A 27,377-nucleotide genomic window follows, 5' to 3' on the forward strand; every position below is an offset into this window, starting at 1 on the left:
TTAAACTATGATATCTTGTTGTAGACATACAGTTTTACATTGTCCCTAGAGAAAGATTTATGTCCTGTTATGAGAAGCAACAAAATCTATAAGTTAGTAAATTTGATAAGCCAGTCTTACGTAGAATGTTCTTTTATTCTTTCTCTTGGTAACAGCTGCCACTAAAATAATATAGTAAAAGCCACGTCTGCATTTTATTACAGAACACTAGACTAGTTTGACCGGTAACATTCATTTCTTTTGTATGAAACTTGATATCAAAAATTTTCTGCCCTATTTATACATTCCTAAGGTTTCTAAAGTTCAATCTTTTTATTGCTTGTGAGATAAATAGTAGTTGATTGTCAATGTTTTTAAAGAGTTGATATTTTGTTAACAGCTTTTATTTTTCATTGTCAGAGAAATTGTTTGGGAATTGATTTTCCTTTTGAAGTTCAGTGACAAAGAACAGTGCTCAATGCTTTGAAATCCTCTCCAAAATATCTTAAATAAAATGAGAATAAATTATTTCCAAATGTAAGAAACTAAGATTAGATGATGTCAATACTAATTTTTTCTAGTACAAAAATAAAATGAAGGTTAGACAAGCATCTTATAAAAGTATAGCATGATAACATGTTGCAATTTCTGTCTTTTACTCCTAAAGTGAAAATTCAAAGCAACACATCCCAAAATATAAAAAAAAGATCTTTGAAAGCATCACTTATGCTTCTTCATATGATTATTACTTTTATGTAAAATACCTATGAGTAAATGAAATATTCAGTTGACAATAGCTTTGGAAGAGAGTCCAAAAAATAAAATGAAACAGTAATTTTATTCAAAATGTTTCAAATAAGACATTTGACGATGTCATGAGGACTGTATTGCACAGTGTGTTATCAGTGTATTCATGTTGCTAAGCTGTCTTCAAATGATCATTTATAATTTTGCAATGAGATTAATTACTGTAATTACTACAACATATTTGAACTATTGTCATCTTATTGACTTCTACATATATAAAGTAAAAATATACTGATGCACCCGTGAATAAAATATACCACAGAAATCAGTCACATTGCAGGCAGAAATGGATTTAAACTTTTTTACTATGAAGCCACTATTCCTTCCAATTACTATGTCTTAGAAACAACTCCTACCAATTAATATTTATTTTACCATAAAAACTTTTGTGTATTTTAGGAATAAAGAGTGTAATCCATAGGGGATAGTAAGAATATATTCTATCCTGATCCCTACACAGATGACTCATTGAAGGAATACAAATTGTTCCACATTTCAGGAGAGAGTGTGGTGTCTGTCTGGAAAGACACAATAGAGCTACCAAGAGACTGGCCTGAAGCACAGGATGTTACTCTTTATACTGATTATCTATCAGATAAGATTTTCCATATCCTGACCCACAGGCCTTCAGTCTTTGTGCTGTGCTCTCAAAAGTATGAAGGGGATTTCCTGTTTTTCTATTGAGATGTCAAAAAAGAGGGAAATGTTATCTCACCATCTGGTACATTTTAAATCTATAAATTTAGGGTTGTTAATGTAGCTAGGTAGTGTAACATCTACTGTGTCCATAGGTTTAATTCTCCAGCATCATATACACAGGAAAAACCTAGTATACTTAATGTTGCCTTAAAAAAAAAAAACCTAATACACCTTTTATTTAAATAGAATACCAGTGGGTCCTGAATTTGCTGGGAGTAAGAAGTTCTGGAATGCAATTGTATAATATAACTATATGTAATTAAAATCTAGCATCTTCTAATAAAGTAATAAGTTAGAGAGGACATCTCACTCTATAAATTAATTTCTACACAAGCAGGATAACCTCATTTTTTTCATCCTAATCTATGTAAAAAAGGACAGTGTGGTGTCTGTGCCAGTAATCCCAGAACTGGAGAGGCAGATACAGGCACAGACAGACTGGAGTATGTTGGCCAGACAGCTGGCAAGACTCAAGTACTGAGAGCCACTGTTTCAAATACCGAGTCAGACAGCGCCCGAGGAGGAATGTGTCCAGTGGCCTCCACACACACATACACCTTCATGTAACAGTGCACTCACATGTGCCCACACAGAAACACACACAGAAGAAATAAGCTGATAAATGGTTGAGAAAAAAAAGACATGTCTGATACACATGTATCAAGTCATCAAATGGCACAGACATATGCACAATTTGCATTTTATTATATATCAGCTAAAAATAAAGGTGGAGAAATACACTTTGTTATTAGCATTTTCTAATAGATTCTATAGTCATGACACTAAAAAATTCAGAAATCTAATGTATAGCAATAGATTTTTAGAGAATGCTACATATAAAATAATGACTTGTTTTCTTTTGATTATAATACTTAACAATATATATCAATGAGTAAAACTTTAAAGCCAAACTATAGTTATGCCGTATCTTATTTTGTCATTTACGATGTAAAGCTCTATAATGCTTCTTTGGCTAAAGTTTATTTTATTTAAGTAGCTTATATGTAAGATGACTATCATTAAAATATGTTATGAAACATATAAAAGTATAGGTTAGGAGTCAGAAACCAAAGATTTTGGGTCCCTAAGAGTATATGAAGACCTATTATAAAATAGGTAGCTACCAAGAATGAGAGGTTAATAAATGCTTACAAGGTTAGCATGCCCCAAAACTCGTTCTGCCATATAGGTAATTTCCAATTAAAAATGAAACCTGATGAATGATGGCTAAGCATTCTACATTTAGTTTAGGTAAAAATAATCGTGCTTTATAGACCACATGTTCCTTCTTGAGTTTTATTTTGACTGTTTTCGCACTAGCACTCAACGCTGACAGTGACTTTAGAGATATAAAAACATATTCCACATGCAGACTCACAACCCTTTTTCTCTATATTGCTCATCCGATCTATAAGTGACCAGATAATAAGGTATACTTTTTCTCGTGTTTACCTAATGTTTATTTTTGCTGCCTCTTTTTCTTACGTAACAGTTGCTCTACATGGATTTTTCTATTCTAATATTTGTTACAACTCTGTGAGAGAACAACTCTTATCTAGCCTCATGAATGAAAGAGCAAAGGCACTCAAAAGATCATGTATATTAACAAAAGTCAATCTCCATAACCAAAGACACATAGATAAAAATGCATCATATGAAAAACATATATAATTTCCACTGTTATAATACTGGATGTCTTAATGACTCCGTAAGGCCTGCCACTGTTTGTCTTAACAGATGAAATTTAAAGGCACCAGGAAGACCACGTCCTTAGAAACTTTTGTACTTTTAAAAGCAATTTAGTGATTCTCTTTTCCTTCAACTAAATTCAGGAATTGTATCCATGAAATCTCTCCAGGTACTGCATCTGTCTAACTTTCAGCAATTAGAATTGAGTGCATTTTTTTTCTCTGAATGCCAAATGGTTTTAAACAAATCATTATCTAATGCTAAAAGTGAAGCCTTGCATATTACTTCTTTGGTAAGCTTTCCAATGGAGTCGGCTCTCTATTCACTATGATTCTTGGTAGCAAGGTGTGTGTGTGTGTGTGTGTGTGTGTGTCTGTGTTTAAATCCATTTTTCAGTTAATTCTTGAGCATTAAAGAACAACTCCAATATGCCCAGGATTGTGCCCAGATCCCTAGAGAGCTTACTCTCTCATGGTCAACCTTTGTTCCAGGTGAAAAAACTTGTTAGAAAGTTTAAAAAGAAAAAGGGAATGGACCACACAGATGAGATTCGGAACTGTGATTAGGGCAACACGGACTTAATATGTCTGTGCATGGTAACCCGTGCAAATACATTTTGACCAAGGTCTTCTCTGAGTTAAGGAGAGTCAGCACCACTGTCATTGTAAGGGGAAACATTGGGATAACGGCACTTCTTGAAATAGCTTTTTAAAAAAGGTTCTTTTTAATCTAAAGTGCATACAAAATGAGACACCATTAGTGTCACAGATGCTAATTTTCACTAGCAGTGACTGAAGTGGCATTCTTTCCCATTTGCATTTGATCCCAGCAATGATGAGAGGTGATGAGTTGATTATGAGCTGTTTTCACTGCACTGCCCGCTGTGCAAATTTATGCTCCTAGACAGGGATGACACATAGTTGTGGCATTAAAGAGCCGTTTGCATCGTTTTTTTTGTATCAAGACTGTTAAAATTCACTTTAACTCTTATTTAACCAGGTACAGGGAAATGGAGGGCATTTTCATGATCTGATACTGACTTGAGACAAGACGTTTGCATGAGGGACATGTGCCCATTGATTGTTTTATGAATTCTTTAAGAATTTTGTATCCCCAATGCCTCCTAGATGCACTGCAGATATTATCTTAGATCTGCCCAAATTTTAGCATTTGGAAATGTGTTCATTTTTTTCTTATTGGTCAGAAATAATCTTTTGGCTAGAAATAATCTTTTGTATCTTTATTTTTACGACCCACCAAATCCAATTTGTGCTGTCCACATATCTGTGGGATTTGGGGGTCATCCACTGGAGTGTGGTTGACCTGCCAGGACCACACCTTTGAAGAAAACTGACTCTCTCTTCTTTGGGAGGCAGCACCTGTCATTAGCTCATCAGTTAGCCTTGGAGATTTGAGACTCCACCCACAGTGCTAGAATGTTGGCTAACTTTCTCTCCTGCAGGTCTCATACAGACAGGCACAGTTGCTGCCAGATCATGGAGTAGGGATTCTGTCATGTCCAGAAGACACTATTTGGCTCTGTTCCTCCCAAATGTCTGACTCGTTCTGTCTTTCTACTCCCTCTTTCATAATGGCTCCTAGAGCTGTGTGGGTGGGGTGATACAGATGTCCCAATTGTGGCTGCACAATCCTCTGACACTTATCTCTGCAAACTGAACAGTTATGCACTAACTACCACCCCTTGCACAGAGATAGCTCTCTGATAAAGTTTTGGAGCTGCACCAATCTACTGGTATAAAGATAAGTATTTAGAAGACACTTGTGCCCACTTAACAGAAGAGTACTTTTAGGGTTAACACTGTAGCCTGTGAACTCTTCAACTATGGATTCTTGAGTAGATGTACAGTATCAGGCTTGGATTTCTCCCTACAAAGCAGACCTCAAATCCAATCAGGAAATAGTTTGTTACCCTTCCATCCCTAACATCACCCCACCCCCTTAAAATTTGTGCCTATATTACAACCATGGGCATATCTGACCATGTTGTTCATTAGTGTCGTTCATAGAGTGGGTAGACCATTGATAACCTGCTGCCCCATAGCATACATAATATCTTCCTGTATTAAGAGAGCTAGCCAGTAGAAAGGATGATCCCTGGTCACTACCAACTTGATTCCCCAATATTCTTTGACCAAAATGTGTGGTGTCTACACAATAGGGTCTTACCATAAGCTCTGGTAGACAATCAAGAGCAGTGGTGATAGGTAGATACTGGGAACACCCTTGACCAACAACTCAAGGGACATAGTCCACACCAGGTTCTAGTAACCTTAAGCCCCTTTTTAAGATCACTATAACATAGCCTATTATAGTTCATTTATAAAGAACGTGTGAAGGATTTCATTCAAGGTTTAAAAAGTATTTTGGATTTTACATAAGTGTTTCTATAACCAAATCTGTTCCCTACTATTCTCTTTTGATTTAATTTTAATATACTAGTTTAGATAAACCCAGATGACTATTTAATTTTTCATATAATAGGGGTTGAAATACTGTAGATCCATCAAGGGAAGTAGCACCTTGAGTGTATTGTGGGAAAGACTTAGAATCTGCCATCTATTTACACGGATGACATCCCTCTCAATGTATACACACTTTAAATGCAGCAAACATTAAGATTGCTACTGTCCTATACCATCCTTGCATCCAATGTGGGTCCACATCCTAAGAAATGGCTCAATTTTACTGTTCACTAGTTCAAAAAAAAATCACCCATAATTGATATAAAACTTTCTCCTCTTCCTTCAAAATACATTTTTCTAGTGAATTTTATTTTAAATTTTAGGGCACTTCAATTGAAGGATGAACTCATAGTTCATTGTCAGATTGATTAAAATTATGAAGTATTTTTTAGATATGAATTCTTTTCTAACTTGCTTTAGATTCTCCCATCTTAGAGAATGTAAATCCAAAATCAAAATTTAATCTCAAGCAAGCAGCCAAATAGATTGCCAGTAATTAGAAAGTGCTAAGTCAGCATGCAGAAAATATCCAAAGATAGTGAGAGAATTAAGAGAGTGTGGCTTCATCTTATTATAGTATCTGAATATTACTACCTCAACTACTATTTCACTTGGTTCATTAAAACTTGATTTCCTCAAGCATCTGTCTCTTGTCTTTCTCTACTTTAGTGAAAAATGGCTTCATTATTAACAGGGAATAAAGTTTTCAAACAATGGAATCAATTCTATAAACAATATATCTAAGTTCTCGGGTTAAGTATTACCAAAATGATCTTTTCTCCCACTTGCTAATTATTAAGAATTAAGGTTTTTTTTCTTTTAAAGAAACAAGCCACTCACATTCACTTCTTAGTATAGAAGAAGAAAAGAAAAAAAAAAAAGGCTGTCCTCCATAAAGAAGAGAGGGTGTTTTGAAACTCAGTGGTGGGAGGTGAGGTCATTCTTCTGCAGATGAAGAAAGCCACTGTCCCTACACTGAAGTCAACCTCATCCAAAATTAACACGTGAAAAGGCTCTGCATCCAATGAGGTCTTCAAGAATCTGTCACAGAGCCTCCAGTCCTGGCCAACAGTGGATGCCCCATGTTGTTTGCATTTCTGCTTGGGTATCCCTTTCCTTCCTTTTTCTCTGACAGTATACTACAAAGAAACCAGTAGGGTGTGATTAGGGAACACCCTAGTGATTATGTCGTTTAGTTCATGATCTCTTTGAAGTTTTTCACACAGACTTATCTCCCGAAACACTCAAGTTAGAAGACAGCATAGAGATTTGGGGCAACACAGTTTAGCCAGTAGCATTCAAAGTGCTCCCACTGGGAGAGGTGAGAATTGGTTTTCAGCTTCTTTTCTCCCAGTTATCTTTGATTCCTTACTTCTGAAAGAGGCGCCATACTCGACCTGCACTCCAGATCACATTGCGTGCTTCTCCTTTCTCATGCCCTCCTACCCACTTCATCCTCTCATTTTTCCTCATGCAAATGTACCTCTGATATCATCTGGTAGCCTCATGAGGCATCATTTAAACGCATATAAGAAGAAAATCTGTTCTATACCTTTAAGTGATGCTTTACGGTTACTTACTAGGACCCTCTGAGGTGCTTTACAAAGATACCCAATGATGCACAGTCTGCTTAAGGGGGTTCATAAAGATTTCTGTTCCTGATGCTATGACCATGCTTTCTGCTGCTTTTACTCTGGAATATCTCTGTATTCATGAACTCATGCCTTTCTGATTACCTAGCCGCTGTCATCTTAAGAAAGCCTGCATCAGTCACTCCATCACAGAGTAGGAGTAGAGCAGTAGGCAACATGGACTAGAGTCACACAGAACTGGGTTTGAAGGTGTGAATCTGGTATTTCCTAACAGGAGGTTCATGGGAATTTTATTAAAGCCCATTGGAAAAGGAGGACAGGTTAAAGCCTGTCTTGTAGGCATGTTGTATGTTATTAGCACCTGTATGTTTCCTGGGCTAACTACGTTCATTAGGTAATCTTTCCATCTTTTCTAATTAGTAATACTTATTCCACAGTTGCTCTACTTTCTTGGCTATAGTTTGTTTCCACCCTAACTATCTCTCCTATGAAGAACAGAAGAGAGATCTTACTCATATTAGTACATTTGTACCCTTCGACTTGTGCGGGAACTCAAGAAGAATTGAACTCAGTCTTTCTTGCTTCCAGACTACATTGGCTTTCTTTCATTATTTATTTATTTATTTATTTATTTATTTATTTATTTATTTATTTATGCTGACTACCACCGAAAGCATTTATAGAATACCAAATTGTAGTGATTTCTCAGTGTATGCGCACTGAGTGTGGCATGACTAATGGGTAATATTAGTCATTTACGGGAGTAACCTACTTCAGAGACGCCTAAAAAAAAAACCCATCAGTGATAAAGATCTGAACAGCACACACATAAAAACAGAGCAACCGTTTCTAGAATCAGAATGTAATGAAACAAAACAATAATCAAATAGTGTATTATAACGTATGAGGAGGTAAAGACTATCAAGAGGACAGTGTTACTTTGTCAGAAGTATATATATATATATAATATGAGGACAGTGTTGGTTTGTATGGGCAATATATATGTATATATAATATGTATATTTTATATTGCTATATTTTATAATATATAGCAATATTTTATGTTGCCTATTTTATAATATATAGCAATATATAATATCTAGCAATAGAATATATATAATGAGAGAGAACTTTATCCCCTTGCCTGCAGAGACACACAGCGCAGCAAGGATCCTATTTATCTCTGCAGACTTGTTCACTTAAATGAGATGCTACTTGGAATAACATCATGTCTCTAGTCTTCCTGCCACCTAGTTGACTTCACCATTATCCTGCTACCCAAACAGTGTAGGGCCCAACAGCGGTCTTCTGCCTCAGGTGCCACTTCTTCCCGGGGAGGCATTTGCATTGTTTTGAAAGAGGACTTTCTCACAGTAAAGATAAGTGACAGTGCCAAATTTTGGTGTCCTTGTTTATAAGTGAGTCGATCGGAGGAAGTTGTTTTTTTCTGTAAGCTGGACAAAATCCCCAGGTCTGACCTAGAGACTACCCAATGTGTGCATTTCCTAGAAGGACTAACTGGTGTCACTTCTAATAGATTTTCTTTAGGTATTAAAGTGAAAAATAGTAAATAATGAGTTTTATTTCTATAATTATGTAGTGTCACCATCTAGAATAAGACTCAACGTAGTTTAACCCATATATAAAAATATTACCTTATAATACACAGTGATTAAAATTAGATATTAAGCTTTAAGGGCACACTGCAATTTGACAGGGTTATTTCCTTGGATATTTTATTCGTACTGTCGACTTTCCTTTGTAATGCTTATGCTTATTATGTTCTGCGTTAGAACTGGATCGCCATCCTTTTTCCTTTGCTTCAGTGATAGCCCTTGTCTGTATTTTTAAAGTTAGGGTATCTACATGTTGCTCAAAGATTAGGACTAGCTCATTATTAATGTCTACCAATTTTAAAGCAGCCATTAACAGTGTACCAGATGTTTACAATTTAAGAAATATAATTCCTTCAGGAGTAGGTGTAACTACAATTATGAGACATGACATTGTAGGTCATAGAGTGTTCATAAGCTTAATTTATTTTTATTACAACTATGAACTCCTCAATATACTGAAATACACATGCAGCCAGATGAAATTTTGCTGAAAGAAAAAAAAATCAAAATGATAGATTTAGTTGTAGTAATACATGTCTTTGGTAATGAAGAAACCCAGTAGTCTCTTTAAAAAAAAAAAAAAAAAACTAGCACCCAAGCTTTCTACTACTTTTCACACATATACCTTCCTTGTTTGGGATTGCATATCATATATTTACCCCGCATAAACATGTCTGTTCTTACTAAGAAAAAAAAAAACGTTTAAATTCCTAAGCCCTGTGGCAGCAGTTGCTGCCTGGGAAGAGAATGTTTATAAGCTTTATGATATTAACTGCAGCACTCAACCTCAGGCAGCATAAAGCATGCAAAAAAGAACTTTCTGTCAGTTTTATTATTTCTAAAAAGGTTCCCCTTGAAGCAGAAGAGTGACCTTGCTTTGCTGAGCTGACATATGCCACTGGATTAATGGTGGAGCTCGGCTGAAGGGAAGCTCACAGACACATTACAACTCCAGAAGCCAGGCTGGCAGGGACCATTAATCAGGGCCACCAAAGGCATGCATCAAACCCACCCACTTAAAAGTAGTAAAAATGACTTAAAAAACTTTTTGAGAATTAGCTTATTGTTTGTCATTACTCGCGTTCAAGGAGATCACTGTGTGACTAAAACATCCCTTGCGGGGACCTTTAGAAAGGTCATTTGGTACCCAGAGGCCACCTGAAAGGAGAACATGTTTCAAGCATAGCAGCCACCTGAAAGGAGAACATGTTTCAAGCATGGAGGACTCACAGGGTGTTTGTGCTCCCGAGTGTCTGATGGGAAAATTACTACACAGACTTTCTCTCCCCAAGTTAACTCCCAAGCCTTTAACTATGATTTCATAACCCTGAGTATAATGAACGAACTTGACCTCTTTGTGATTATTATAACAGATTATAGTAATACATGATATAGTAATATACTACATATTAACATGTTAATCATAATATAGATTTAACTATAGTAATACATGACTGATAAGTTTCTTAGTGGATTCAGACACCTACATTTTGAATCAACATGTTAAATGATTGAATATGTTAAAAAAAGTGTCTTATGCTTGGAAGTACCACATCCTTCTGTTATTTTGATCATGATTTCATTAAAAAATTTCACGGAATTTTCCACCTTTATTGAAAAGGTTAGCCAGGCGTGGTGGCACACGCCTTTAATCCCAGCACTCGGGAGGCAGAGGCGGGTGGATCGCTGTGAGTTCAAGGCCAGCCTGGGCTACAAAGTGAGTCTAGGACAGCCAAGACTAACACAGAGAAACCCTGTCTCGAATAAACAAAACAACAACAACAACAACAACAAACCAAAAAAAAAAAAAAGGTTTCTGTTTTTGTTTGTTTTTAGTTCTGTTTTGGTTTGGCTTTTTGTTTTTGTTTTTCTAGACAGGGTTTCTCTGTGTAGCCTTGGCTGTCCTGGACCTGCTTTGTAGACCAGCTGGCCTTGAACTCAGAGCCTGTCTCTGCCTCATGGGTGCTGGGGTTAAAGGCGTGCACACCATGCTTGTCTTTGTTTTTGCTTTTTAAAAGAGGCCTGAGGTTCTAACTTCTAAAATGAATTGTTTAGTAAGCAAGAAGGTAATTTACTCTTACGTTTATTGAACTCTCTTAATGCCTAAATTTAATTGGTTTAGCTTCCGCTTTTTATTTAGATTAATGCCATTTTATATAATAATACGATGTAATTTCATTTGGAAGCAGTACAAGTTGAAAACTTAGACACATTAAGAAAACCAGAAAAAAGTTTTTTTTTAAATTTTTGTGTTTTTATTTAAAATGTTGGCTGATGTAGCAAGGCAACAATATTTAAACTTCTTGTAAATAATAGTTGCCTTCTCTCACCAAAATCTTAAATATTACTTTGACTGTTAGACATATCATACACAAAATATTACAATGCAGAGCTATCTGTTTTTGAAGTTTAGTTATCTGGCTAAGTAAAAGTTTAAACTCAGTAATGGCATGACCACATAAAATCATATTTAATACCTGCTCACAGATTTAAAAAATCAAATATGCAAAATAGTTATCTTCTAAACCTACTGGAGAAGAGTATATGCTTTTTTTTTATTGGAAAATTGAATCATCTATCCTCTGTACAGCATTTCCTGTACCACAGTGAACAGAAACTAAGAGTTGTTGCAAGAAGGTTGCTGAAGGAAATTGCTTAGCTTTTGGTGAGGATGGTGAATACGTAAGCCCCTGTTACCTTTAGTTTCTCATGTATTTTCCTCCTGCATCCTACATCCTCCCAAGCATTAACTGTAACCTGTATCTTCTATGGACAGGTAGCCAGGAAGCTCTTTAAAGCTAGAAATGGCTTTTGATCATTTCTCAATATGGCTCCTTACAAAGATTTTAAACAAAATATCCATACTGGCATACTGGTATAAGAGTTCAAAGTGTCTTGCTAATGTTGTTGTTGAAATATTGTTGTCCATTCAAACAATAAGAAATCTATTGAAATAACAGTGTACCAAATTTTAAAGAATTAATCATTAAAATGATTACGTTAATATTACAGTATTTTTTCTTTTGTCCCATAAAGTCTGGAGAGGGAATTTTAGCTTACATTAGTCACGTTTTGGTCTCCTAGAAGCACTTTTCACATACAGTAAACATACCACCACTTTTTTGCTATTTTACTATTATTTAAGCAATATTGCCTTTCAATTTGGTGATTTGTAAGGAGCATCTCAGTAAAGAACTACAGAATCTTTTAGAATACAAAAATAATTGTGTTGATTTTAGATAATTTTATGTACAAAATTTTTCATCATTTCATGTAATGTTCTGCAGTATTAAAATTATAGGTATGACGCTATACATACACGCAGGATAGTGTTGTCAAGATTTAATTTTTTATGAACATGTGTACGTATGTGCGTGCACGCATGCAGAGGCTGGAGGACAACCCCTAACATTCTATACCTCATTTGGGACAGGATGTCCGGCCTGGTCTCAGGAATCAGGCTGAACTGGCTGCCCAGCAAGCTTCAGACATCCTTTAGCCTCTGCATCCCCAGTGCCGGGCATGGCACTACACCCAACTCTTTCAGTGGGCTTGAGGATCAAACATCCTTGTGCTTAACAGTATGGGGCTTTACTATTCAGCCACACCCATCTCGTGGTTGCCACTTTAAAAACTTATAGTTGCTTTTACATTTTATAGATATTTAAAGATTGTTCATAATAATTTTTGCCACATGATACTTTGTATTTGAAAAATATATTTAAGACATATCAAAGTATTAGTTATGATTCCCCATTTAACTAAAATAGAATAGAGAAATTTTTACTGAGTTCCTAGAGTGAGAAGGTGGCTTACAGTCTTTGGTTGTAGTATAAAATAATGGAACATAGCAGCAGACCATGTAGAACTAAATTTGAGAATTTTAAATACTTGAACCTTTCGACTCTGAAAACTTGTTTAATGTATTGTCAGCCGTTATAAATACCATTTTACACTGACTGTTTTCTGTTATTATAGAAATTCTTTCCGCTCCTTAAGTGTAATCTCTGAAGTAGTTTCAATTTACAGAAAACATTTTAGTGTCACATACAATTCTACAAGTTTCAGTGTGGAAATTTTGAGTAAACGTTAGAAATCAACGGGACTATTGGCACCTGCATGTTCTTTACATGTGTTACAGTTAAAACGAAGCTGATAAGGCAGAGATGGAGCCGGCTAACTTTGGTTCTGAGAAGCCAGATACACACTGTAAATATGCATGACACTGATTTGTTTTGATAATTATAATTTTATTTAGCTATGAGTTGCCATTACACAAGGTTGTAACCTTAGTGCTGACGGCATGACTTTGCAGTTCTTGTTGCTTTTTTAGCTTGAAGTTTCCTGACACCCACATTCTGCCTTCCATTGGCACCATGTCATGGTACAATTATTTAACACTGAGGCAATCCTAACAGACTATTTTAAGTGAATTAAAGTTGATTCTCACTCTCCAACATCTTAGTACCTGAATCAGGCAGGACAATTAAATCCTCGAATGCTTTTGGATAAAGGGGACAGGCTTGTTGAGATTCAGCTTTCTATAATACAGTATGTATAGTGAATGCAAACAGAATTTTGATCTGAAGAGTAGATACTATCAAATGTCTTATAGTAATAATTAGATGTGAGAATTTGTTGGCAGTGAGTTTATATAACTTTTAATTTGCTAGTATACTTCAAAATTCTGTGGGGGTCTGACTCACACATGCAAATATTTTCTTTGAAATAGATTGGCACTTCTGCTGGTGCCTTTGTCACATTTTATAGTCACGGTGTAGATGAGATTTTATCTGACAACCCTAAAAGCTGTCAGCTGGGTAAGAAAGACAATGAAGGTCAAATCCCCTGGTTTTGGTAAAAATCTCAACTAATATTATTTTTAAAACAGCCCACAGTTTTCTTTCATGTTCATAATAGAGACAGGTGAGAGGTTTAGAAAGTCTGCTTAGCTCCATCATCCCATCTGGCTCAGTAGACATCGATAATAATTCCCCAGTACCAGTATGATCATAGATTTGCAAAATAGCGATTTTATTTTTTCATCAACTTTAATAACTAGAATATACACATATTCAGAATAATTTCCCATGGTCAATTGTTTAGTTCACCCTGAAGTATATTAAATTCAGAAAATACAGTTTGTTGTCTTTTATATTTGTCTATTCTCAAAATATAGCTCTTATATTTTCCAAGATAGTCACTGGTGTGTTTCTCTTCAGTATGATTATAAATCAATGAATTTTGACATGTTAAAAATATACCACAATTATTTCACAGTGTATTACAGGCATTACTCTCATTAAAACTAAAGTAGCATGTTTTGGGTGAGAAGTGACTCAAATACTTAAAACGCCTAGCATAGCCCCCAGCTTCCTGGAAGGGGATCTGTGGCATCCTACTGGGTTTTCTGTCATGATTCTAAGAGACTGGTTTCCCTCTTAAAGGTGTGTGCATAGGGTCTAATCTGTGAAGTAGTTGTGACACAAGACTGGGCTGTCATTGTTCTAGACCTTTGTGTATGTGAGCGCAGCTAGGAAGAGAGTGTTTGATGAGGAAATGGATTGGGAACTTTCGTTGGTATTTTCAACTGGGATTAAAGATTGAAGGCTTGATGTAAGCATTTTATTTTACGTCTGCCTTGCTTTTATTATAGTCTGAGAATATTGACTTCAAATGCTGTTGACACTGTTACTCACTTTAATTGTTACTCAGTGTTTACATATGCACCAATGTTATTAACCTCAACAAACAGGTTCAGATTTAATTCGATAACAGCTTGTCGCTGCAGTGTTTCTGTGTACAGACAACCAAGTTACTTTGTTGTAAAATGACTTGTGATAAGTTTGTCCTTAAATAATCAACTCAATTTCAAGTTACGTAGAATTGTTTCATTTTGGATTTTAAAGCTTAGGATTTTTTTAATTTTATTGAATTTGGTTTATGAATTTGTGAAATTTTTACAGTTTTGTATTCACATCTATGAAACAAAGTACATTCAGAGAAAAATATTTTCTTTCTTGCCACCCCATTCATGCATTTTGACTTATTTCTCTTTGCAAGAAACCCTGTATTTTCCTTCATGATACATACACAATATTTTCTCATTGAGATCAGTGGTAATTTATTCTGTACACCTTTCTATGCTTTGTTGTTTTCAGTTTCACTGGATCCTACAGATCTTTCTATTGAATTATAGAAAGATGAATAGTATTTTCACACACACACACATACACACTTACACACCACTCATTTAGTATCCTCTTGATGCATACTGGGGTTTACAGGTTTTTGGGTAAACTTTACAATATTACTAACATGTGAGCTGTGCATATATACAGCCATATGATATCTCTATATCTCCGTATCTATAGATACCATGTGTTAGTATAACTCTGGCCTAGGAATTTATAAATGTAATTGCTATGACAAAATACAAATATGTATAAAAATTTACAGGATGTTGGCAAATTTTCCTCCACAGATATTGTGCCATTTTACAAGTCATTTTATGAACACACAATAAGAACTGTATACTTCATATGCCTGGGGTGGAGCTGGGATTGAACATAGAGCCTTGGACATACAAAGTATGTGTTCTGTTTTTGAGCTACACTCGAATATCTTGCATATACTTACACAAAATGTAAAGAGCAGACACGGTCTAATGCCAACATTGTCAAGGATTATCATATTTGATAACGTATTTTCAAACATTATTCAAATTGCTTTTATATTCAATCCACTTGTCTGAGAGAGAGGCCTTTGTTCATGTAATTGCTTTATCTTGATCAGAGTTTCTGTCACCAACCAGTATCTGCAAAATGATTACACCATACGTATTTGTGACTCTTCAAACATGTTCACATTTATGAGAGTACTATGTAGGAAGCATGTTTTGCATCCACATATTTCACTTTTTCACTATAAAGTTTGACAATAGAAGTTCTAACTCCATTCCTTGTCCATACCTCATAGTAGACATTAACTCCTTTCTGACATAAGCTCTGACCTATGAATATAATATGAAACCATCTTCTCAGAAACTAACTTTTAGACTGGATACTGAAATGCGTTAAATACCCTTTTAAATAAGTACTGAAATTGTCATCTTTAGAGTATCTTATGATGGACAGACAGACTCCTCTGCCTTTTGGTTGTTGAAGAATTAGTACAGATAGGACTGGTAAGACCCAAAGTAGTAGTAGTTTTTTTTTTTCTTAATCTTTTTAAAGTCACTATTCCTATATCTGAGTTTCTCTATTGGTATAATGGGGGAAGAATTAATTTTAAAAGGTGGTGGCTATTGATTCCTTAATGGAAGAATATAGTGTAGAGAAATGCTGAAGTGAATCTATTCTGTGCCCTCCCGTGCAACAGGCCCCATTATCCGGTAATGGGAAGCATTCTGTAACTCTCATTAATATGTAACAGGCAGCATCAGGCTGGGTATAAGCTACTAAATTGCCACAGGCCCAGGTTCCAATAGGGCATAAGAATGTCTAGAGTATACAACGGAGTAATAAATGTCTGTGATGTATTCGTTTGTAAGCAGGACAATAGTTTTCTCATGTCCCTCTGATCTCAGAGCAACAGCGGCCTGATAGAACTGCTCACTAGGCAGGGTGAAGTGCTTCATGCTCTGTCTGTGTCCATCTCTAGTTTGGTAAGCTCTGTATGAGATGACTTGGTATTTTCCACTGTGGAACACAATGTCAGCTATCTCGTCTTTCCTGTCCCCACAAACAGAAAGAGCAATGAGCCCTTTAGCAGGGGAATCAAGTCAGCAAAAGGCATTTTGTCTCCCACGGGCCGAATCCTTGGGGCAGTATGCTGTAGTACCATGACCAGGAGGGTAGCTACTTGTCACACGCTCAGGATCTTTGGATATCAACCCATTTTATAAGAGAAATAAGGGGGTATTAAAGGCAGCTAGTGGTAAAAGACACAGCTAAGAATTCCAAGGACAAGAATTCTCTGGCAAAAAATTTTTTAAAGCGACCTATAATTTCTGAGTGGACAATAAAAAAGTCAATAGATTACTGACTACCAGTAATTTTTTCAAATTACTAGGTTACCTTTTCATTAAAATCTATTGATTTCTAAAATAGTTTACTTTGAGATGAGGTACAATCTTTAGGACAAGCTATCTTCTTTGTAGTTGTAGGTACACACACCCCACACCCACACACTGCACACATGATTAGATACACACCAGCCTAAACAGTGCATAAAATTAAATAGATAGTGAGAAAGTCAATTTTTTGACTCAGTGATTTTGAAGAATTTTGAAAATTATTCAGGAGAGCCATTTTCTTTGAAGCATCTTGAGATTATTTGTAATAACCCACCTAGAGTGAGTTGCATGAGAATAAAAGCTTAGCATTAGAACTCTAGGGGAGTAATCTCCTAACAACATAGGGTGCTTGTTCTTGAAATCAATGAGGTAACCAGACCTGTACAATGGGGGATGATGGTTGGACCTCATGGCTGTTCCAGGGGAAATGTGCAGAAGTTCAGTTTGACTCTCAATCTTACATCCTGAATGCCCACATGTTCAGTTTATGGATAGGTCCACCTGTGTGCACTCTCTTTCTGATAAACAGCAGAGAATTTAAAGTTAACCACATTTACTAGTGGGGAGTGTACTTGTGTTAGTTTTTAATTTAAGTAAGCTTGTCTTAGGAGGCAGAAGAAGGATTAATCAGCCATGTGCTTTGTTTTGTTTTTGCGTCTTTATTAGTTGGCCTCTTTGATGGTAAATACTGCCTGTCTGTTCGTAGTGCAAATAACTTAGTGTTTACCATATCAAAAAAAAAAAAAAAAAAAAGAGGCTCGGCTTAGAAGCCTCAGAGGCTGCAGTTACTTGTGTCAAGAGCCTAACTCATACTATGAGTGAGTTATGTAAAACTTAACCATGATTACACAAACCAAAGTAAGACATTTTAGCAATTTTTAGTGCAAGATATGAATAATATTTATACCTAAAATGTCTTTTGATAGCTCAGAGAAGGACTTTTCATAACCTACAAATTCAAAAGGTATTTCTGAGAAACTATAATAAATTTATTGCTTTCAGTTTGGAAGTCACAACCTTAAGTTTCTTTTCCTTTTCCAATTTTACAGCGCAGCAGCAGTTTTGGGAATTTTGATCGTTTTCGGAATAATTCCATGTCAAAGTCTGATGACTCAAATGAGGTTAGTGTTTTATTCTATCTTTATGAATGTTATGATAGCATATTGTAAAAAGTTTATAATATAAAAGGATAATAGCTGTTTTATAAGTTATGTAAGGAAATTAAATACATTTTCATGTCATGTAGATTTACATAGAATTTTGAAATAAATGAGCAATTATTTAGGACCTAGTACCATGGCAGGCATTATGGTAAATAGCTATCTAAAAAGCCCACTCAATATTAGGCAGAACATAAATATCAAGTTACCTGGGGCCATGTGGAATGGGTGACTAACACTGGGAAAACTCAAAATGTAGGACACTTTCATCATTAAACGTAACCCTACACCTTACCTTGACTCTGTGACCTTACTAACAGTTGCTTTTAGATAAACAGGCTATATAAATCTCACATAGAGATGCATATATGTATATTTGCTATTTTATTTCAGAAATTGATATTCTAGATAAGATAAAGTAAAATTTCATAGACTATTATTTCTTATATCCATTAGCATATTAAAGGTCACAGTCCACCTCTGGGAATGTCAAAACTACAGGAGTGTGCAACAGCAGGTTGTAACACCCATGTTGTAGAGAAGTTGAGAGCAGCAGATGCATGCTGCTGCTCAGTTTCCTTTCCCCATTTATAAATTCCAACAAGGCAACGGTGGCTAGAGTGGATGGGTCTTCGCATCTCAGTTATATAGCCAAGATCATCCTGCACAAGCATGCAAAGACGGGCAGTCTCTACATGATTCTAGATCTTGCCAGATTGATTATAAACACTAAGCTCTACAATCACTTTTTACTATCTATGTACTTATGGATGACTATATATAATTATATATGTACTCACAAAACATATTTGCATAACACTTGTTTATGTATATGTGCATATATGTGTGTGTATACACAGAGAGGAACTAACTTTTATGACTATTTTCACTCAGTGTTTTGTATAAACTTTTAATTCTATTACCTATTTATAGCTGTATTCTGCTAGTATTTATCTTTTAACAAACCTATGAAATTACCTCAAGTTCACTCACTGTCACTGGAATAAGTAAATTATTCCTTCTAAAAATTGGCCTTGTAATTTGCTAACGCATTTAGCAGAGCTGATAAAGTACTTTCTCATTTTTCAGAGAACCAGGATCAATTCTTCATCCTTTTCATAGATAACTACACAGTAACATGGCTTCTCTTAGATACTCCAGAGTACTGTTGCAATGAAAGATGGAAATGACAACTACATAATGCCTGGAGACTGGAGGAAATATCACTTTAAAAGATGAGGACAATAATAGAACTGTAAATTCTAAACAAAAAATAATGTTGTTCAGGCTATGGAGAACATCACAGAAAAGAAAACTAATTCAAAATATATGGGGCAGTTTCTCTGAGGCTTCTATAAATAATGATGGAAAAACCAAACAGTATTTGTATTGTATTATTTGAAACTTAGATATTAACAGTATCAGTTGTAACTAAACAATATACTTTTATACTTATTTCAGTTACTAAAAATAATTTTTACAAATAATATAAGAAAGTTTAAACACAGAGAAATGATAAGAAAACGACTGACTAAAATTTCAAGTGTTTCCAAATTACATTTTATTCTAGTATTTTCAATTAAGCAAAGACTCTTTGCCTTTATATCTTTGAATATAGAAATTAATAATGTGCATTCAAAGCTTAAATTGGCTGTCCATTCATATTTATCATATGCAATTTTGGGTAAGATATGAAGTGAAATATAATATTGGTTAATAATGGTGTTAACTATGTGGTTAAACTCTCATATTAAAATCCCCAAGTTCATTTCCCATCACTTTTTGATGCTCTGGGATGACTGGCTATCCACCTCTCAAGCATGGTGGGCAGGACTAGTGCACATGACCTTCATTCTATCTCATTGCTTGCACATCTGAGCAAACAAGAAGATCTGATCCTAATATGACCTCTAGTGGAGGGGGAAAACTGCCTCAAATATCTACATAAAGTATTTCATTTATATAAAGGATACTAAAGGGTAATGTACCTGGAGGTATTCTTGAGACTAGGGTGAGGTATACAGAGAAAGCCTTTCCTCCCAGTGGAGCATGCACCATGTGAGAAATGCAGATAACCATTAAATGAAGAAACATTATCCAATAAAATAACATCAGAGATGAATAAATCAGATAAAACCAACAGGAAATGTAGACAATTGTGGAGAGTGACTAATCAGATGACTTCTTTCCTGTTACTATGCACTGAAGGGGAATCCTTAGGCTACCTTAAGAAGGACATCTGTCGCTAACTAGAGGAAGCCAAGACAAAAGCAAATTCAAACATTGGTGAGAACTTGATAAAGTCAAGGGAATGCACTATCATGGACATATTTAATTACCATCTCTTTCAAGCTTTGTTGTGCATCTGTGAGTCAGACTCACCACAAAAGACTTGTTAAAACAAACTCTCTCAAAATACTGTTTTGAAATATTGCTGCTGTTTTGAAATCTGATAAGTAGTTGAGTACGTACATAAAGATATGTTATGTCATGTACATTCTATTGAATAATAATAATGTTAATTGTGTGGTTAAAGTTTGCATATTAGAACATCTAAGGTCACAAACAAGTTTCCCACAATTAATTATACTATATCATATTGATTTATGCTATGCTGTTGAGCTTTGTAGAGAAATACCAATACTTGTTTTATTCGGAGTCAGAGGAAAAAAATCACTGCTTTAGGAAGATTGTTAAGGATCAACAGCTAACAAGACTTAATTAGTACTATGTGTGCAATATATGAATTATATATTTCTTTATTAATGGACTGAGCCAGTTAATATTTACTATTACTTACAGTGAACAATGTGCATGCATATGCAACTGCCAGATGAATTGAAGAATTCAACTGATTTAATTAACTTCAAAACTTCTTTAAAAATAACTGAGACCATGTCAGTCCCTTTGAAACCCAAGAGGTTATTGTCATGGTCTTCCATCACAGATGGCTGTTAAAGGCTTTTCTAATCCTTCCATTAAACAATCTCCCATCTACAGAGCTGTAAACACTCGTGATGCCTGATGGTTACAAGAACAACAATGATTGTTTAATAAAACCATTAAACCATAAATTCTCAAAGAATTTCACATGTGAAGATGAGAACTTTCAACTGAGTTTCTTACACAGGAAGCCAGCTGGAAATGGGTACCAATACGTGTTATGCCCAGAATATGTACTGCACAAAATGAACAAAAAATCCAAAAACTTGGATTCTCTCTAAGAGATCTTAGGGTTGGACATGGAGCTTAGACTTGGCGCCTTTGCTTAGTATGTGAAAGACCTTTGATTCAAATGATCTTCTCTTTATTTCTGTCTTTTGTAAAATATTCATTAGGTCCATGAAGAGGAGCTAACAAATGCAAGTGAAGAACAAAATAAACGTGCAAATAATGGAGGGAGTCTAGGTAAAAAAATGAGGGCCATTTCATGGACAATGAAGAAAAAAGTGGGGAGAAAATACATCAAAGCCCTCTCTGAGGAAAAAGTACGTATATTTTGTCATCTGTATTTATATATAAATATTTGCAAAATATTAGGAAGGCTCTTTCTTTAGACCTACACTATTTGATGCTTTATGAAGCTCTGAGACATATTTTTTTCCTTCAGTTGTCATACCTAGAAATTCTGTAGTTCTTTTAAAAATTATGTGTGTGTGTGTGTGTGTGTGTGTGTGTGTGTGTGTGTGTGTGTGACACAAGTGCCATGAGGTGATGAGGGTATCAGAGGAGAACCTTTCAGAATCTATTTTTTCTTTCTACTTCTACACAAGTTCCTCAGATCAAGCTCAAGTCCTCAGGATTGCTCAGGAAGTGCCTTTAACCACTGAGATTTTTGATTGGCCCAGTCCTATGGTTCTGAAAGGATTACTACTCCCATTGTAAAAGAAGAAAAACCACACATCTAGTGTGTGAAGAATAGTAGATTGTTTCAGTTGTAGCAAACATCTGTACTTCATTTCTTCTTATTGCAAAATCCTATCCTATTTTATAAATAATCTCCATTTCCCCAGGTACTTATGTGTATTTGGGCTGATTCTTATGTTGGGCTCCCCATGAGTAATGCTGCTATAAGCACTTGCTTGTGATTCTTCATATGAATATCTTTTCCCTTTTGATATATGGTAATTCTAAACCTGATATTTTGATAAACTGGGGACTGCTTGCCCAAAACTGTGCACAATTTTACATCCCCAATAGGAACGAATAAGTGGCTCCGATGTTGCTATGTCATGTCAGCCTATGGTAATTTCTTAAAGTATCGGCCAATAGTTAAGATGAATTAGATGGTAATTTTGAATCACATTACTCTTGTAACGGAAGATATTGACATCTTTTAATGTGTTTGTGGTTGTATCTACATATCTTTCAAGACATGACTATTTAAATATCTTGTTTGTTTTTTTAATAATCACCATTTATTAATCTTTCATGGTTTATATAAATTCAGAATGAGTCTTTTTTATATATGACTTCTAAATATATATTCTATCAGTCTATGAATTATATTTCCATTTTCATAGTATTATTTGTATCCCAAATACTTATAATAGCACAATTTTTCTGTCTTTCTCATTGTTTGGCTTTTGTCACTATAGTTGAATTAGTGCTTAATGAAGTATAATGAAGATTACTTCTGAATTTTCTCCTAATGGCTTTATGATTTTAGCTCTGCAATTTTAGTGAATGATCCATTTGGGGTTAGTTATTCTATATTATTTTCAGAAGAGCAGAAATTTCTTCTTTTTCTTGTAAATATATAGTTGACTCATTAGTCAACTTCATTAGCTGCAAACTCTTCTTTCTCCTTTACATTGTCCTCTTAGCAATGTTCAAAGGTAGTTGATCGTCATACCCTATATTGTTATAAACATATAGATCATAAATATAAAGGTACATGTACAGACTCTGGGTCCTATGTTGTTAATTTGTGTGTCTTACGCTCATTTTCTCTTTCAGCTCTTTTCTATTTGAATTTTGTCAACAGTATTCTGTGACAACAGTAGTAACCTCTGTGTCATCAAACACAAAGTCACTTTATTTTAGTTGGAGACACAAGTGGTGACATGCACTGAAAATGCTCTCTTGGCTTCGTTGAGCTTTCTTTGGACTGTTCTCTCTCACAGAGTTCTTCTTTGCTTTGGTTGTTGTTTCTGTAAATACAAAGTCTTCCTGACATGGGGATAACTACTTCCTCTTTCTCCTCTTCCACCTCTCTCTCTCTCTCTCTCTCTCATCCTCAACCCCTGTGTGACTCTGTGTGTGTGTGTGTGTGTGTGTGTGTGTGTGTTTGAGATAAGGTTTTTTTTTGTGTACCCTTTGCTGTCCTGGAACTCATTATGTAGACCAGGCGAGCCTTGAACCCAGAAATCCACCTGCCTCTGCCTTCCCAGTGCTGAGATTAAAGGTGTGGACCACCACCACCACCAGGATCCAAGGTTTCTTAAAATTGTGGATGCTCCACTAAATATACCCTGTCCTCCTCTGTGCTCCTGGATAGTCTCATACCATTGTTTTCTAAAAGTATCTCTAGAAAGGATATATTCACTTGACTGCTGTACTCAGTTAACCAACAGCTCATTTGGTGATACCATAAAGATGTCTAACAGACACTACAACCTATGAATATATCAAAGATTAAAAATCTCAATGCTTTTTACCAGAACCCAACTATTTCTCATCCATTACTGTTCACTTCCCGTGGCTGTGGGGAGAGTAGGGACTGCCTCTCATATGAACTCTGGTGCCCCAATTTGATCACTTACCCTTTGTGAGGAGGCCTAGTGGGCACACAGAGGAAGGGGATGCAGGCTATCAGGATGAGGCCTGATAGGTTGTGGTCAGATGGTAGGGGAGCAGGTCCCCTCCTGTCAGAGGTCTAGGGGAATGGAAATAGGGCAAAAGAGGGAGGGAGAGTGAGAACAGGAAGATACAAGTGAGGAGATAACAATTGGGGTGAAATGTGAATAAATTATTTTAAAGAATCAAAGAACTGTATAAAACAAACAAAGAAACAAACAACAACAACAACAAAAAACCCCAAAGAAACAAAAAATATTTTTCTATTCAAACTGCCCCTGATTTAGGGTAAGTCACTAGCCTCCCTTGTCTTCATTACTACATCAGCTATCTAAGTTTTTCTGTTGTCACTCTGGCAAAATCCATTCAGGACAAGAAACCCAAAAAGATCTCTGAAAAGCAGGAAAAGGACACATCAGGCCCCAGATTAAAATTTGTAAACAATCCCTTTACTATAGTGCAGTAGGGCTAGATTTTCTTTAAAACAGACCTCAAAGAAATGAGAGAAACACCAAGGATTTTCTAGGAGGAAGAGCCTGCGAATTCTAACGAAGATACATGCATAGGGCAAGCTTTGCAATGGCAATGCATATCTGACGTCTATAAAAAGACAGGGAAAAGAGGAAAGATTCAGAGTTTTTCTTTTCAGCCCACTTCTGAGGACATTTTGGCAGATGCATGGGGAATTCCTCAGCCAAACCTTCCCAATGGAAGAGCTCCCTTTTTCCCCACCCACCAGAGTCACATAACTGTTCTTTACATGTATTCAGGCACTGAAGTAGTACAAGGTCTGGCATCAGTGTAAACACACTGATAGATAGGGGGTGATTGGAACTACTAGTGTAGTAGTCATATTTTTGCTGCTAATGAAGCATAACACAATAGAATGGTTATTCATAAAGAGCCTTAATTTGCATCATAGTTATGGTGCAAGGTTGAGGAGCTGCATCTTGTACGGGCTTGGGTTTTTTTTTGTTTTTGTTTTTTTGTTTTGTTTTGTTTTTTGTTTTTGTGGCAGGGTTACAAGGCAGCAGGGGTTATCGTGCAGTGACAAATGTAGTATATACCTAGATGTTTCAGTGTCTGTCTTTTTGCTAGTAAAGCCATCAATCCCCAATCATGGAGGCTCTGTTGTGATGACCTCATCCAATCCCAGTTACCTCTCAAAGGCGCTGACTCTACACAGCGAAGTCAGATCAAGTTTCCCTTTGATGATTTTGTGCAGTGTAAATTTAATGCACGGGTGATGTTTTGGAGATGACAAACAAAATGGAATTATAACCTTCAGTCTTCAACCCCTAAGGCTCATGTGCTTTTCACAAGACACAGTCAGTAAGGTGGAGTCCTATGGCCAGAGATTTAGATATTGCATTCCTGTGACCACCACAGTAGCCTATGATGTTCTTTATCAACTGCCTGTCATTCACTGCTGTGAGTTATTAATGTATTACCCATCTTTCTTTCACTACACCCCCCTCTATACCGGAGACTAATGTGAATTCAGTTTTGTTATCCTTCCTTTTTCTTGGAAAAGTATCTTTAAAAGGAAACATAAGTTCTATTGTCTCATAATTCAGGTCTTCATATTTTAAAAGGACATCTGTGTATATTTTCAGGTTGATTCTGAGCATTTGTTGCCTTACAGTTGAAGTCTTTGGAATTGATTTTACCTAAATCAACTATCCCTCTTCATCCTTGTCTGACTTACTAGTTCTCTCACATTGTATGGCCTATCTCGTTCAGAGCACTTATATGTATCATGCTAATATGTTCATGTACATATATGCAACTACTTTAAAGACGTACAAACACATAGCTTATACAGTATGCATAACCCATTCAGACCAGAACATAATTTGTTAGAGCCGAGACCCTTTTACTCCATTATCTTGTTTACTACAGTATTTACACACTTTATAAAGGTGGAAAGTACCTAGGCTGTGCTTTATACACCTTCTCTGAATGACTGAATACAGAATAGATGAATGCAGAGAATCAAATGGAGTCTATTTATATTAGGACATTTTGTCAATGCTCAGTAATGCTCAAAAATAAGACTATTGAATTATATTGTGATGAGTACTAAGAAATTCATAGGCTTTGTCCAAAGTTTCTAAAAGTGGAAAACATTTGAGATGTTTTCAAGTAAATGTAATTTGTTTTGAAATTGTCTGTCTTTTCTAATTTTATGCAAGATTTGCTTTTCACTTGACTAGGTGGCAAGCACAGTATGAGATTTGTAAAGCTCCTTAGATAAGGCTTGCTTTAGAATTGCAAAGTGAGCATGTTTTATTCATATCTAGTGATCTGGTAGTGTGCAAATAACTGACATGAAACAAATGTGCAGAGTTTAAGCCTGTAGTATCAGATCTCAAAGGATTAGTAATGGTGGCAAACAGATAAGGAGAACATGAAGAAGTAACTGCACTTTAGCAGAAAAAGCATCGATGTCAATACATCTACCAGTTCTGATTAAACAGTCGAAATGATATTCATCTTTATTTGCAAAAGCAGAGCCCTATAATTGAAGTTGAATTTCACATCTAGGGAATGTTTCCAAGTAGCCCCTAAACTGTTTTCCTAGAATATGAACTGAAGATTAATGACTCTCATATTTTATGCTGATGTATTCATGGGTGTTTTATTGTTTAAATGTGTCTTGCTTGTTGAGTCACTGCACACAATGAACATCTCCATGGAAATCTGATCTGCACACTTAACCTCTGATATGCTTCCTTCTGAAGGAGGAGGAAAATGGAGAGGAAACCCTCCCCTATCGGAACAGTGATCCCATGATTGGAACACATACAGAGAAGATCTCCCTCAAAGCCAGCGACTCTATGGATAGTCTCTACAGTGGCCAAAGCTCATCAAGTAAGGCTAATGAGTAAGGGGTGAAACTATAGTAAAGAAACCCAAAGCTCATCAAGTAAGGCTAATGAGTAAGGGGTGACACTATAGTAAAGAAACCTGGGTGACACTAATTAAAAAGCAAGGGATGATCACCCTGAGATTGTTTAACAGATTAGAAACAAAGATAAAAGAGAAGTTGCAGAGGTTACATACATTGAATATACATGGACTTATTATTGATTGTGATACATAACATAGCACAACATATTTTTTATGCTATAGCCTGCAAGTCTTTTGTGAGTATGCCTCAAAAAGTTGTGTTGACAAATAAAATCTGATAGCAAAATTGTATGCTCTGGAAACCTAGTGTTATCTTGATTCAAAGACATACAAGTATTTGAAAGAAAGAGGTAAATTTTTGTTCTTTATTTTCCTCCCATGTTCCTTATTTGATGTTATCCTTTTTGTCTCCTCTTTCCTCCATCTGTCACTCCTCTACCCCTCCTCCTGTTCTTTTCCTCCTTCCCTCCCCCTTCTCCTATCTTTTTTCTTCCTTCCTTTCTTTTTTCTTTCTGTCTTTCTTTTGTAATATCCAGATTTTGCAAAGTGCAGAATATTTGGTT

The 27,377-nt window shown here is 35.7% G+C and overlaps 1 protein-coding gene and 1 long non-coding RNA gene across 3 annotated transcripts in view; one reads left to right on the forward strand and one right to left on the reverse strand.

Annotated features, from left to right (window-relative positions):
* LOC311608403 overlaps positions 1–27,377 on the reverse strand; it is a 201,330-nt gene that overhangs the window by 69,855 nt on the left and 104,098 nt on the right. The window contains exon 4 of one of the 2 annotated variants that reach the window (XR_014782952.1): positions 21,605–23,255. The exons of the other annotated variant lie outside the window; for it this stretch is intronic. This is a non-coding gene — a long non-coding RNA (uncharacterized lncRNA). Of the gene's footprint in view, positions 1–21,604; positions 23,256–27,377 lie in introns of those variants that run through there. 2 annotated transcript variants of the gene reach the window in all.
* LOC311608401 (SAM domain-containing protein SAMSN-1) overlaps positions 1–27,377 on the forward strand; it is a 49,032-nt gene that overhangs the window by 782 nt on the left and 20,873 nt on the right. Inside the window, exons 2-4 of the mRNA XM_084800847.1 lie at positions 17,992–18,063; positions 21,441–21,590; positions 26,646–26,775. Of these exons, the coding sequence (XP_084656973.1) occupies positions 17,992–18,063; positions 21,441–21,590; positions 26,646–26,775 (352 nt within the window). The remainder of the gene's footprint in view (positions 1–17,991; positions 18,064–21,440; positions 21,591–26,645; positions 26,776–27,377) is intronic.

This window comes from Acomys minous, assembly GCF_964271855.1.
Source record: "Acomys minous genome assembly, chromosome: 11".
Lineage (NCBI taxonomy): Eukaryota > Metazoa > Chordata > Mammalia > Rodentia > Muridae > Acomys > Acomys minous.